General features: G+C 51.3%; 1 protein-coding gene across 1 annotated transcript; it reads right to left on the reverse strand.

The window, feature by feature from the left end:
• Nucleotides 1-2,095: 2,095 nt before the first annotated feature.
• LOC105503752 (dehydrogenase/reductase SDR family member 2, mitochondrial-like) lies at nt 2,096-11,073 on the reverse strand. Its single transcript, XM_011930819.1, has 9 exons — nt 11,003-11,073; nt 8,777-8,954; nt 8,425-8,602; nt 7,862-7,963; nt 4,514-4,581; nt 3,574-3,625; nt 3,202-3,336; nt 2,860-2,915; nt 2,096-2,601 (listed from the first exon to the last, which is right to left on the reverse strand). The coding sequence occupies exons 2-9, from the start codon at nt 8,914-8,916 to the stop codon at nt 2,490-2,492; spliced, it is 843 nt and encodes a 280-aa protein (XP_011786209.1). The 5' UTR covers nt 8,917-8,954; nt 11,003-11,073; the 3' UTR covers nt 2,096-2,489.
• Nucleotides 11,074-13,083: the final 2,010 nt, after the last annotated feature.

Consider the following 13,083-nt stretch of genomic DNA (forward strand, 5'->3'; position numbering starts at 1 on the left):
AAAAAAAAAAAAAACAAAATAGCTTTGGAAGTAGGGACATTGAGGAGCTGTAAAAAGTGGTCTCTGAACCAGTGAGAAATCACCGCTCACCTCCAAGTGACTGCATTCCTCTTCCTTTCCATGGAGTTCCTGGAAAGGTGTGGTAGCCTGACTGCAGAAGGCCAGGACGAGGGAGGTGATGCCTGGGGGGTCTCAGGCAGGTCCCTGGCACCTCCAGAGATCTTCTTGTACTTGTCTTTTATCTACTGCAGGGCCTGGGCCACAAAGAAGGCAAGTCTGCTATGTCACCCCTTCACCCTTTGGCTGCTGAGTCATAGGAATGCCTGGAGGAACCCAAGGAAGAGGCCAGAGCAGCCTGGTTGGGGATGGTTAGAAAGATTTCAGTAGTTAAACCTATCAGGGTTGCCCTACTCTGAACTGGCTGTGGCTCCCCTGTCAGGCCACATTCAAAGGAGTAATTAAAGAGAATGAAATGAAAGAATAACAGGTGGGCAAGATTAAAGGAACCAGCAAAGGGTAGTGAAGCACCAGGAACCAGCAACAGTGATTCCCAGCATGAAGGGACCAAGTGGGGAGCCAGTTGGTGGTTGGGGGGGGTGGCAGTGGCCTCACAGGAGCTGTAGTCCTTGGTGGACACAGCCACCGCCTTCAGGAAGGGGGCCAGGGAAACACGTGACCTCCCCAGTTCTACCCCTGAGTGGAAACCTGAAAGCAAGGGAGCCTCCATGATGCAGTATAGAGGTCAGCCCGGCACCATGCCAGGCAGAGAAGGGTGGGGAGTGGATCTGGAGGGCCAAAAACACATCCAGACTCTGGTCTTGTCCATTACTATAACATTTCTTCCCATGTCTTGAGGATCCCAGAGGTGCATTTATCCCTTCACCATTAACAGGGCCACCTGTTCAGATCCTGGTCTTCCCACTGAAAGACAGCATTCCTGCAACCCAATTTGTTCTTATGTTTAATGAGTAGGTCTCAGCTCCGATGGCACCTCCTCCAGCCTCACTGGAAGCCATGGTCCTCCGTGGTCCTCTGATGCTTTGCATATGATGTGCCTACCCTGGCTTGCCCACTACCCCCACACCCTCAACTCCTCTGCCCTACTCCTTATCTTTTTTATTCTGTACCTACTAACACTACATATGTTTGTTATTTATTACAGTCTCTCCTGACTAGCATGTGAGCTCACAGGGTAGCAAATTTTGTTTCGTTCATTGCTATACCCTAAGCTCCTAGAACAGTGACTGGCACAGAGTGGTAGTCAATAAATGCATCAAATGAATAAACATGTTCTGCCTCATTTTCTGATGAGTGTTCTGCCTTCTGTTTTCCCACCACACTGAAAGACCTGGAGGGAGGTTTGGTCTTACTCATGTCCGTGTTCTCCAGGGTGCCTGGCACAATGCATAGCTTGTAGTAAGATGCACAAATGCTTTTGTAACTGAACTATTCATTCCATAAGGACCCGTCCCCAGGTGGTGTGGAGAGGAGGCGTTGTTGAAGGGCTTCCATGAGACCAATGCCGGGGGTCAGCTTGGAAGTCTTGTCTCAGTTCCTCCCTCTGGACTGGTACAGGACAACACTTATGGGTGACAAGAGGGGTGCTCAGGGCCACAGGAAACTTGAGGACCACTGTTGCCCCTCCACTGGGCTGAGCTTGGGTATGCATGCACAGAGGTTGGTGCCCCCGAATATGACTCAGGACAATACACAGAGCCCTTTCCAAGACAGTCGTGTGTTCACCCCAAGAGGAACTTCTGCTCTGACTACTCTCTTCTAACTGGAACTATGCACAAGATTTGGTATAACTGTTTTCTCTAGGTTCTCAAAGGCCTGTGTGGCCCAGAAAATGTTAAGAAGTACCAGCCTAGAGGACCCCTGGGAGAACCCCAGAATCTTTCCACCATCACCCACCACCACCTTGCTGAGCCCCCAGCAGGCCCAGTTCAGATAATGGAGCACACACAAAGCCTTCTGCAAGGCAGCACACTCACTCCCACCTCTGTGTGTCTGCAACAAGCTCAGGGCAGCTGGCGGTAGAGGCCTCTTCCCACCATGCTGCCCTGGGCTCTACCCTTGACAGATGCTTCCAGACTTGAGGATAAATTTGAGTTTATTTTAGGGAAAAAAGATGCTTAAAGCACAAATTACAGACAGGAGGAGCTGAGATCCTTCAGAGGCCTGAGCTTCTACTTCTTTCCCTTAAGGTTTCTCCAAAGCAACAGCTCCATAAAATCCTTCAGCTCACCAGCCCCACACCGAGAACCCCACATGTCGATTGGATCAGCCAAATCTACAACAGTCGTGCAGATAAGTCCTAAGAAGAATACTGAAGGGTTTTTCTTCTCCCTCGAGCCTAGCATGAATAAGTCCCCAAATTTCTAGTCTGGCAGAATGGCAGACCCTGTATCCAGATCCAAAGAATCACCTAGACACCCCCTCAGGCTCCTGGGCCTGGGACCTCAGCTGCACAGCCACCCCCACTCCCCTCAGAGCCGAGAGGAGAGGCCTGCCACTGCAATGTTCTCCCCGGTGATGTAGCTGGCATCTGGAGAGCACAGGAACGACACGACTCCTGCACAGTCCTCCGGCTCCCCAAACCTGGATGGAAGGAGGACACAGTGTCAAGCATCTTGTACTGATTCTGCTGCTCTGGGGCTCATGGACGATAGGTGGGAGTGGGCTCTATGGGGAACGAGGTGGACACAGCAGGGCTACTTGCACCCTCCAGGGCCACGTGGACTCCAGATTTCAGCAAAAAAGAATGGTCAGATGACAGGGAGGGGTCTGCTCTTGCAATAGACTCAACTGCTCCTGCCCAGCCACACACAGACCACCGAATCTCCAAATCCCACTTGCCTCTGCATCTGACGATACTCCCTGAGGTACTTGCAGAAAGACTCATTCCCATGTAACTGGGGAAAGGGAAGAAATGAAAGAGTCAGTGCTACTAAAACAAGGAGATGGGCAGGGCCCCAGGAGGGCTACCAGGCAGAGCACCTAGGGCAGGTTTGCCCTTCTCAAAAGAAGGAGCATCTTCTCAGGATGGAGGGACTGCACCATGGCTGAGTTCAGAGAACAATGAAGACCTCAGTCATAGGCATGCTGACCTAAGGATTCAGTCACCCCTTTATCCCTTAGTCACTGGACAGGGTTCCCACTTAGCCAGACTGGGAGATGGAGGACACACCCAATCCTCACCACTTTGCTGAAGTCAGTCTTGATTACTCCTGGAACCAGGCAGTTTACCTGGATGTCCTTGGGGGCCAGCTCCAATGCCAGTGTTCTAGTGAGAGCCAGCAGCGCTGTCTTGCTGACATTGTAGACACCTAGCTCCTGGGAGGGGAATTGAGAGAGTGATTAGGATATGGGAGAGTGGGGGAAAGCATTGGTTGGATTTCTCACCTACAAGGCTCTCACAGCCTTCCCACCCACATGGAGACAAGCTCAGCCCAGGGCAGCAGGAGGATGGTGGGAGTCTGTCCCAGGCACTTTCTCTGTAAGGCTCTGAGGAAGAGGACAGAGTTGCCCCTCACCCTCCACCACTCAGGAGCACAAGGACCAAGCACTTACCACTGCTGGAAAATAAGCTGCAATGGAAGAGACCAGGGTGACAGCACCCTTCCTGAGATGAGACAAACACAAGAGAAGCTGAAGCTAAGAGCTTACCACTGATGGTGATACCATCATGCGGTCATTAAATGATGTAACCCTCACAGAAGCAACACAGGTCCTATTACTATCTCCATCTCAGAGTTCAGGAAACTGAGGCTCAGAGAGGTTTAGTATCAGCCAATACATGGCACAGCTGGGATTCCATCCCTATTTCTCATAAATACAAAATACAGTATCCATGCTCAGAACCCTTATACTCTGCTTCCTCTCTTGCCGGGTGCTTGAAGGAGAGGGCAGGGTGGATTTGGTGAACAGGCACCTAAGGCTGATGGTGAGTGCCTATCCATGGGCAACCTCTAAGGAGCAGATGGGGCAAGGGAGACCAGAAGTGACGGTCAGGAACTTTCCTTCTACTGAAGACAGCCCCTAGCCAGTTCCTAAGGGTGTGTCTGTGAGGAGTACAGTCAGATCTGCAGGACCTAGAACACAAGCAGGGTCCCTGGAGACCAAGCGTGGGCATGAGGAAGGCTTTTTCCTATGGAGAGGAATGGGGCTAACCCTGTCATTGGTTTTAAGTTAGTAAGAACAGAGAGCAGGTAAGGTAACAATGACCAGCCAACAAGGTCAAGGAATTAAAAGCATAGCCTTGTCCCAAACCTGCTGATGTCAAGGCCAAGGAGACTATGGCTGGGCTCCTGGAATACTGCTCTCATCCTGCAGCCACAGGAACTGGGAATGGCAGCCACACAGAAGGTGAGGCAGGACAAGATAAGGGATGTGGAGATCCCAGAGAGACTTCTTCTGTCCTCCACCCACTACCGGCTGTGTTACTGACTCTACTTTGGTGCCCAGCTCAGGTCCCCAACTCCCACTGGTCCCCACCTCCACCCTGCAGTACCTCTTCTCCATGTAGGGCAGCAACTGGCTCAGCAGCAGGGCTGGGGACTTCACGTTCACATTTAGGATCTGAAATCAGAGCAGAACATGGATGAGGGCAGAGACATGCTCAGCCCAGGCCCTGATCTTATAAGACACTTGGAGCCCCGTAATTTGTGCAGCAGACCCAATTTGTGTACAGATAAGAGAAACTAATCCCCCTTCTGACCGGTGCAAGAGGTATTTCCAATTTGCTAATGGTTTCATAGGCAGGTAGGTTAAGTCACAGGCCTGTGAGCAAAGTCCTGAAAATGTGAATTGTTTAGGACTGACACAAGGAAGGAAATGTTCAGGCCTTTTAAAGAAAATGGGGACTGGGGGCAGTGGGTCATGCCTGTAATCTCAGCACTTTAGGAGACCAAGGTAGGAGGATTACTCAAGGTCAAAAGTTCAAGACCAGCCTGAGCAACATAGTGAGACCATGCCTCTATGAGAAATTTTTTAAATAATTGGCTTGGTGTGGTGGTGCACACCTGTAATCCTAGCTACTCAGGAGGCTGAGGCAGGAGGATCCCTTAAGCCCAGGAATTTGAAGCTGCAGTGCGCCATGATCATGCCACTGCACTCCAGCCTGGGTGACAGAGTGAGATCCTGTCTCTTGAAAAAACAGCAACAACAAATTGTAAGCAGAGGCCTCTGGAGAAAGACTGAAGACAGTCTGATGGAGGGGAAGCAGGTGCTAGAAGCAAGGGAGATTTCTGGAACAGCCTTTTTTGTCTCTCTGAGCTTTCATTTGCTTGTGCTCTCGCCTTGTCCCCACAGAATTTAAGGCATACTCACAATGCAACAGCATAAAACAAATCAAATAAGTACAATGTGTGAAGAAATGGAGAAAAGGAAAAATCAGTGCAGAAAAATAAGAAAAAGCAAGAGTGAGGTTGGTGCCTACAGTTCACAGCATGTGATAAGGACTGAGCATTTATTCTATTATTTGGTTACCAAAACGCAGGCTGTGAAGGCCTACACACACCAGATTATCACAGACTTGGCTCTGAGCTCTCCTGCAGCCAATACAAACAGGGAGACAAAACAGAATTGCCATTCTGGGAGCTAGATGTCTATGCTGATCCTGCTTGTGACTAAAGTCTGAATCCAGGCTAAGCCACACAGGTCCTGACACTCTGGAGGATCTGTCTGGTGGGTCTGGGAACAGGGGAGAAGTGAGAGAGGAAGTGGCAAGGAAAGATGCAGAGGCGGAGCCTGGGAGCTAGGGCAGTGCGCCAAGTGGGACTGACATGACACCAGGAATCCCTCCTGCAGGGATCTGTCCTGATTCAGGTCATCTGCATCCTGCATCTCTAGGGAATGAGACTGCACATCTGCAACTGACCAGGACTGTTCAATGTTTTTTCCACTCCCCGATCTCATGCCCACTCAATCCCTTGGATGTTGGTGGGGGAAATACTTTAGCTGAATGTTGCTGTGGCCCATTTGACGACATGTTACCAGTGTGGGGGATGACCCCCCATGACTGCAAAAAGTGGCCCAGATGTCAGAAGGGGGTACCACCCTGAGGTCCCTAATAAGAAGAAATTGAGGATTAGGCTAGCTGTAAGTGTTTTCTGGACAAAATAGACCCCAACCAGCCCACAGGATATCTGTCCAAAACTCCATGTGCATCAGGCTGAGTGATGGGCTGAGGTAAGGCCCCTCCTAGACTCAGGAACAAAACCCATGCCAAAGAAAAGGTGAGACTCCCTCCCTTGATGAAGAAAACTGCCCCATTAGAAAGTAAGAGAGAGTACCTCTGTGTGCCAAGTAGTCCTGAGCAGAGAACTACCCATGAGCCTGAAAGAGGGTGCACGCTGGAGTCAATGCGTAAGGAGAAGGAGGGAGGTGATGTGGTTTTGGTGGTTTAACAGATTAGAGGTTTCCCTAATGGTGAAACCTGCTGGAGAGAAGGAGGGGTCTGCCTGGAGATGGCCTCAAAACTGGCTCAAGAATAAGATGAGTGGTAAGGAATTCTCCTTACAGGACACCTACTGAAAACTGCATTTAGTTGAAAGCAGGGCATCTGGTAAATTCTAAACTCATTTTGTGACAATTTCACCTCCGAGGTGATGGCAGATGTGATCGGGGACAAGTCATCAATGATTTCTGTCCAGTGGTACAGAATTGCTCACTGAAGGCCAAGTCCTTGGAGAACAGGGGAGAATCAGAGAAAGTAAGGTCAGATTGTTGGCATCTGCCCTCAGCTTCAGGAGGGAAGACTGCAAACAGTCTCGAGAAAAAGAGTCATGATCCTGTGAACTGAGACACTAAACAGGAAAATGATTCAGGGGGGTTAGGAGACTGTCAGCAATAAAATCCCAGCTATAAACTCACAAATGATCCTTTGGAGGCATTAAGAATACAGCTAAAGAGCCTGGGGAAGCAGCTCAGCAGGGGCTGCAGGGAGCTCAAATTTCAGATCATCTCTGAGGATGTAGCCAAGGGCACCCAGCCAAGGGCAGATAGAAGGGAGGGGCCAGCCTGAAGATGATGTTGGCAAATGAGAGCGCAGGAGCTAAGGAAGGCAGAACACACTAAGGCCAGAAGGCAGGAAACACTTTGACCCAGTGCTTAGGGCAGAGTGGGGAATGCTCACAATGACAGAAAGAATGAGATTCATCACCATGCATTCTGACAGAGAGAACAGGGAACAAAACATGAGAGTGAAAGGAACATAAGTCATTGGGGAACAATTAGGCCCAAGATGGGCTTCAAGGCATTTTATAAGGTCTCTCCCAGTCCCTTGTGGACCAGGTGGCAGAATCCTTAAATGGACTGGCAGCAGGCTGGGATGTCTAATCCCCCAGAATGCTGATGGCTGGATCTGGTCCTGACAGCAAGTTCGGGTAGACTCAATGAGGAGCCCCCTTCTAGGAGACAGAGAGTCTCTACAAGAGGCACAGGTCACCAAGGAAAAACACAGTACCTGTGTCTTCCCCTACAAAAGGGTGCAACACACAGAAATGCTTGAGTCTTACAAAGAGACTCTGACTAACCATTCACAGCTGTATCCCTAGAGCCTGGAATGCTGGTGCCTGGCATACAGCAATAAATATCTGCTGAATGATTAAATGCAAAAAGGACGAGAAGAGAAAAGAAAGTGGAAAGCGTAGGGGCCAGATTTAAGAATCAACAAGCCAGAAAGTATCATCCGGGCACATTTTGGGAGACAGTTAGCCAGGCAGGACTACCACCCAGGGTCTGCTTCTCCAGTAACCTCTGGAGGGAAACAGAGAGCCTTGGTGGGCACAGGCGTGCTGGAGCCCAGTGCAGAGCTGGCATCGGGCCCTCAGCCGCCTCCCAGGGGCAGGCCTCTCACCTTGTCCCAGATCTGCTCACTGGTCCCCAGCGTGCTCCCCACCAGAGGGCTGACCCCTGCACAGCACACCAGGAAGTCAACGCCCCCACAGTGTTGCAGGGCCTGCGGAGAGGGCTTGGGTGAGTGTGGAGATGGCCTAAGGAGGGCTCTCCCTCCCAGGGCAATCCAGGTCATAAAGCCTTTAGGCAAAGCTTGCAGAGCAGATGCTTCAACCAGAAATGGTTACAAGGCTCCTGCGAAAAACCAAACTCTCCTGAAGGAAAGTGACCTAGGTGTCCCAAGGGCAGGCTCCTGGGGCCAGGCACCGAGAGAGGAAGGTCCCTCTGGGGACCTCCCTCACCCCTTCAGACTCTTCCTCCACAGTGATTCTCCCAGGGCCTGCGGGAGGGGTGACGGTCCTCTCATGAACAGGCCACTTTCCCGAGGGACCTTCTGGGCAGCGAGGTCAGCCTGGGCACAGTCACGGCCTCAGGATGTATTCTAGACCCCTCCCAGGTCTGAGCAGTGAAGGAAAGGTTCTGCATGTTCCCCTCTCTGTGTCCTTCCACCACCTGCCCCCTCACTGTGGCCACCAGCCGCTCCCGGTCCTCAGCCTTCCCCACGTGGCACACAGTGCCCGCCACGCTCAGTCCCTCCCTCTGCAGCTGGGCCACAGCCCTGTCCACGTTCTGCTGCTTCTGGCAGCTGATGACCACGTGGGCCCCATCCTGGGCCAGACGCCGGGCGATGGCAAAGCCGATCCTGGATGCAGAAATGGAGGGCACAAGTCAGCCTCAGCCTCTCCCCACTGTCCTTCCTCCACCCAGTTCTGGAAATCAGCAAATAAAGCTGGGTCTTGCTTTGAAACCCTGAGTCCTTATGGAAGCCACAAGGACCCTGTGAGGGGTCAGGACCCATGGGCAATCCAGCACTCACCCATTGGTAGACCCTGTGACCATGGCTACCCGTTCAGCTAAGATGCCCTTCCGGTCTATCCCAGCGCTGCTCATCCTCACAGAAAGCCTAGCACAGGGATGAAACCAGCCCAGGTGGCCCCGGGCCACTGCTGGCAGCATGGTGGGTGGTGTCTGCGATGCTTCCTGCTGAATCAGGCCTAGGGCAGATAATCAATTTCACTTATCACTGATGCCTCAGTGAGCATGAAGGTAACCTACCCTCCTCCTTCCTCCAGACAGACAATGCCAGCAACAGAGAGTGGCAGAGAGTCAGGCCGGTTAGGGTGAATTTCAAACATGAGCCTCAGGTCAGGAAAGCAATCCATGAACACTCCTAAGCTATAAAACTGGGGAAATTATTCACAAATTAAAATATGAGATTCAACATTCGGTAGACAAGGGTGATTTTTCCATTCATTGCATAGCAACATTGAGCACTTGCAATGTGTCAGGCACTGGGCAGTAGAGGTGGGGACACCCTTGTAAATCACAGACTCAGCCCTGAACCCCACTCATGCAGCTTCCCAGTTAAATGAGGACGCCAGGCACCAACAAATAATTATGCCAGTAATTAGCTGCTTCTGTGTCTGGAATTGGTGGGTTCTTGCTCTCGCTGACTTCAAGAATGAAGCTGTGGACCCTTGTGGTGAATGTTACAGTTCTTAAAGATGGTGTGTTCAGAGTTGTTCGTTCCTCCTATCCAGAGTTGTTCATTCCTCCTGGTGGGTTCGTGGTCTTGCTGGCTTCAGGAGTGAAGTTGCAGACCTTCGCAGTAACTGTTAACAGCTCTTAAAGGCAGTGCATCTGGAGTTGTTCGTTCCTTCCAGTGGCTTTGTGGTCTCGCTGTCCACAGGAGTGAAGTTGCAGACCTTGGCGGTGAGTGTTACAGCTCTTAAACGCAGTGCGGACCCAAAGAGTGAGCAGCAGCAAGATGTACTGCGAAGAGGGAAAGAACAAAGCTTCTACAGAGTGGAAGGGGACTCCAGCAGGTTGCTGCTGCTGGCTCCGGTGGCCTGCTTTTATTCCCTTATCTGGCCACACCCACATCCTGCTGACTGGTCCATTTTACAGAGACCTAATTGGTCCATTTTACAGAGAACTGATTGGTCCATTATACAGAGAGCTGATTGGTCCATTTTTGACAGAGTGCTGATTGGTGCATTTACAAACCTTTAGCTAGACACAGAGTGCTGATTGGTGTGTTTACAATCCTCTAGCTAGATACAAAAGTTCTCCAAGTCCCCACCCTATTAGCTAGACACAGAGAGCTGCACCCTTGCCTCTCCTCCTAGACCACAAAGAGGACCAAGAAAAGTCGGATTTAGTGGCCCTTACTGATGCATTCTCAAAAACCTGTTAGAGTCCTAAGCATTCTCCTGTTAGTATTGGGACCTTACCCATATCCTATAACAATGTTATGCCCCAAAAATGAATTGTAGGGCCATACCCTGAGGGAGAAAAGGGATCTCCAGGGTTGGAAGAGTGACATCTTTTGTCCTCACTTATATGAATAGGAAGGATACAATTTCTGAGACTCCCCATATCCTAGTTTCAGGAATAGCTTTTGTTAAGCCTGCTTGTCTGAGGAGGGATCCTAAAATCCCAGATAGTCTCCCCTACAATGGGGCTTTGGGCAAAAGTTATATATTTCAGATTGGTGAGCCCAGATGCCTAAAGAAGGTAACAGAGTCCTGAAATTTATACTAGAAATCATTCTTATAGGAGAAACTAGAAAAGCACCAGAGACAGGGAGTGGTTTTTTAGAAGCAGGACCAGCCTTGGAGAAGAGAAGCAAGAGGAAGTATGTCCGGCAGGCATTAGGACCCAGGGGACAAGGGTCAGGATAGATAGGACAGATGTGTGAGTCTTACTTGAGTGACATGCCTTTGAGAGTTCTGCTCGTGGCTGCAGGGTCAACCAACTTGTTGTGACCCCAGAGCTGAATGGCTTTCCTCTCTGTTGACCCTCAGCTCAGCCCAGAAGTATGGGAAAAGCAGAAGCTACTTCCAGGCAAACCAACGTTCCCAACTCCGAAGAGTTGGGGGTTGTTAGAGAGCCCTTTCCCAGAAAGCCTGACACCCATGTCTTTGGTCCAGCGGCCACGCTAGTCGCTTTTAACTGGCTGACAGGTGCCCGGTATTTAGCCCCCAAATTCTAAGGCAAAATAGGACAGAACGGGAAGTGAAAGGGGTCTGATGGTACTCACCACTTGGTGATAGTCTCCCAGCTTGGTGATAGGCAATGGTCTCACCACTTGGTGATAATCTCACCGCTTGGCAATAGGCAATAGCCCCTTTGTGGTCACCAAAATGTGTCTGGAATTGGTGGGTTCTTGGTCTCGCTGACTTCGAGAATGAAGCCGTAGACCCTTGGGTGAGTGTTACAGTTCTCAAAGATGGTGTGTCCAGACTTTTTCGTTCCTCCTGTCCGGAGTTGTTCATTCCTCCCAGTGGGTTGGTGGTCTTGCTGGCTTCAGGAGTGAAGCTACAGACCTTCACAATAACTGTTACAGCTCTTAAAGGCGGCACATCTGGAGTTGTTCATTCCTTCCAGTGGATTCGTGGTCTTGCTGGGCTCAGGAGTGAAGTTGCAGACCTTCGCGGTGAGGGTTTCAGCTCTTAAAAGCGGTATGGACCCAAAGACTGAGCAGCAGCAAGATTTATTGTGAGGAGCAAAAGAACAAAGCTTCCACAGCTTGGAAGGGGACTCGAGTGGGTTGCCACTGCTGGCTCAGGTGGCCTGCTTTTATTCCCTTATCTGGCCCCACCCACATCCTGCTGATCGGTCCATTTTACAGAGACCTGATTGGTCCGTTTTACAGAGAGTTGATTGGTCCATTTTGACAGAGTGCTGATTGGTGCATTTACAATCCTTTAGCTAGACACAAAAGTTCCCCAAGTCCCCACCAGATTAGTTAGACACAGAGTGCTGATTAGTGCATATACAAACCTTTAGCTAGACACAGAGTGCTGATTGGTGCATTTACAAACCTTTAGGTAGACAGAGTGCTGATTGGTGCGTTTACAAACCTTTAGCTAGACAGAAAAGTTCTCTAGGTCCCCACCTGACCCAGAAGCCCAGCCAATTTCACCTCTCAATGGCACTCTCCATGGGACTTTGCAGCACCTAGCCAGGGCACTCCTACAGCCCGGAGGGAGCTGGTCCCCCGATCAAGCCCAGCAGGTGCCGGCCTGTGCTGGTTCTGGGTGAGTGCAGGGCTGAGCCCATGCCCACCTGGAACCCGCGCTGGCCCATGAGTGCCACATGCAGCCCCAGCTCCTGCCCACACCTCTCCCTCCACACCTCCCCGTGAGCAGAAGGAGCCAACTCCAGCCTCGGCCAGCCCAAGAGGGGCCCCCACAGCACAGTGGTGGGCTGAAGGGCTCCTTGAGCATGGCCAGAGTGGACGCTGAGGCGGAGAGTGAATGAGGGCTGCTGGCACGTTGTTACCTCTCACTTCTAGCTGAAAAAGCAAAACCAACAGAAACTCTCATTCACTGCTGAATACAGGGTAAGTACAATTGAAAGGTGACAATATACTAGGAGCCCTCACTCTCAGCCTCGGTGTCCACTCTGGTGGCACTTGAGGAGCCCTTTAGCCCACCACTGCACCGTGGGAGCCCCTCTCTGGGCTGGCCGAGGCTGGAGCTGGCTCCCTCTGCTTAGGGGAAGGTGGGGAGGGAGAGGCATGGGCGGGAACTGGGACTGCGCATGGTGCTCACAGGCCAGTGTGAGTTCCTGTGGGTGCGGGCTCCGCAGGCCCCACACTCAGAGCAGCCAGCTGGCACCACCGGCCCAGGGCAGTGAGGGGCTTAGCAGCTGGACCAGCAGCTGCGGTGGATGCACCGGGTCCCCCAGCAGTGCCAGCCCACCCCTTGCTCCACGGCACTCAGTCTCATCAACCGCCCAGGGGCTGAGGAGTATGGGTGCATGGCGTGGGACTGGCGGGCAGCTCCACCCATGGCCCTGGCACAGGATCCACTAGGTGAAGCCACTGAGTCTAGTGGGGACTTGGAGGACTTTTGTGTCTAACTGGAGGGTTGTGAATGTGCCAATCAGCACTATGTGTCTAGCTCAGGGTTTGTGGATACACCAGTCAGCACTCTGTAACTGGCTCAAGGTTTGTGAATACACCAATCAGTGCTCTGTGTCTGGTTGACCTAGTGGGGACTTGGAGAACTTTTGTGTCTAGCACTCTGTGTCTAGCTAGAGGATTGTAAACACGTGAGTTAGCACTCTGTGTCTAGCTCAGGGTTTGTAAATACACCAATCAGCACTTTGTGTCTA

The sequence above is a fragment of the Colobus angolensis genome, unplaced genomic scaffold, assembly GCF_000951035.1.
Source record: "Colobus angolensis palliatus isolate OR3802 unplaced genomic scaffold, Cang.pa_1.0 Scaffold88, whole genome shotgun sequence".
NCBI lineage: Eukaryota > Metazoa > Chordata > Mammalia > Primates > Cercopithecidae > Colobus > Colobus angolensis.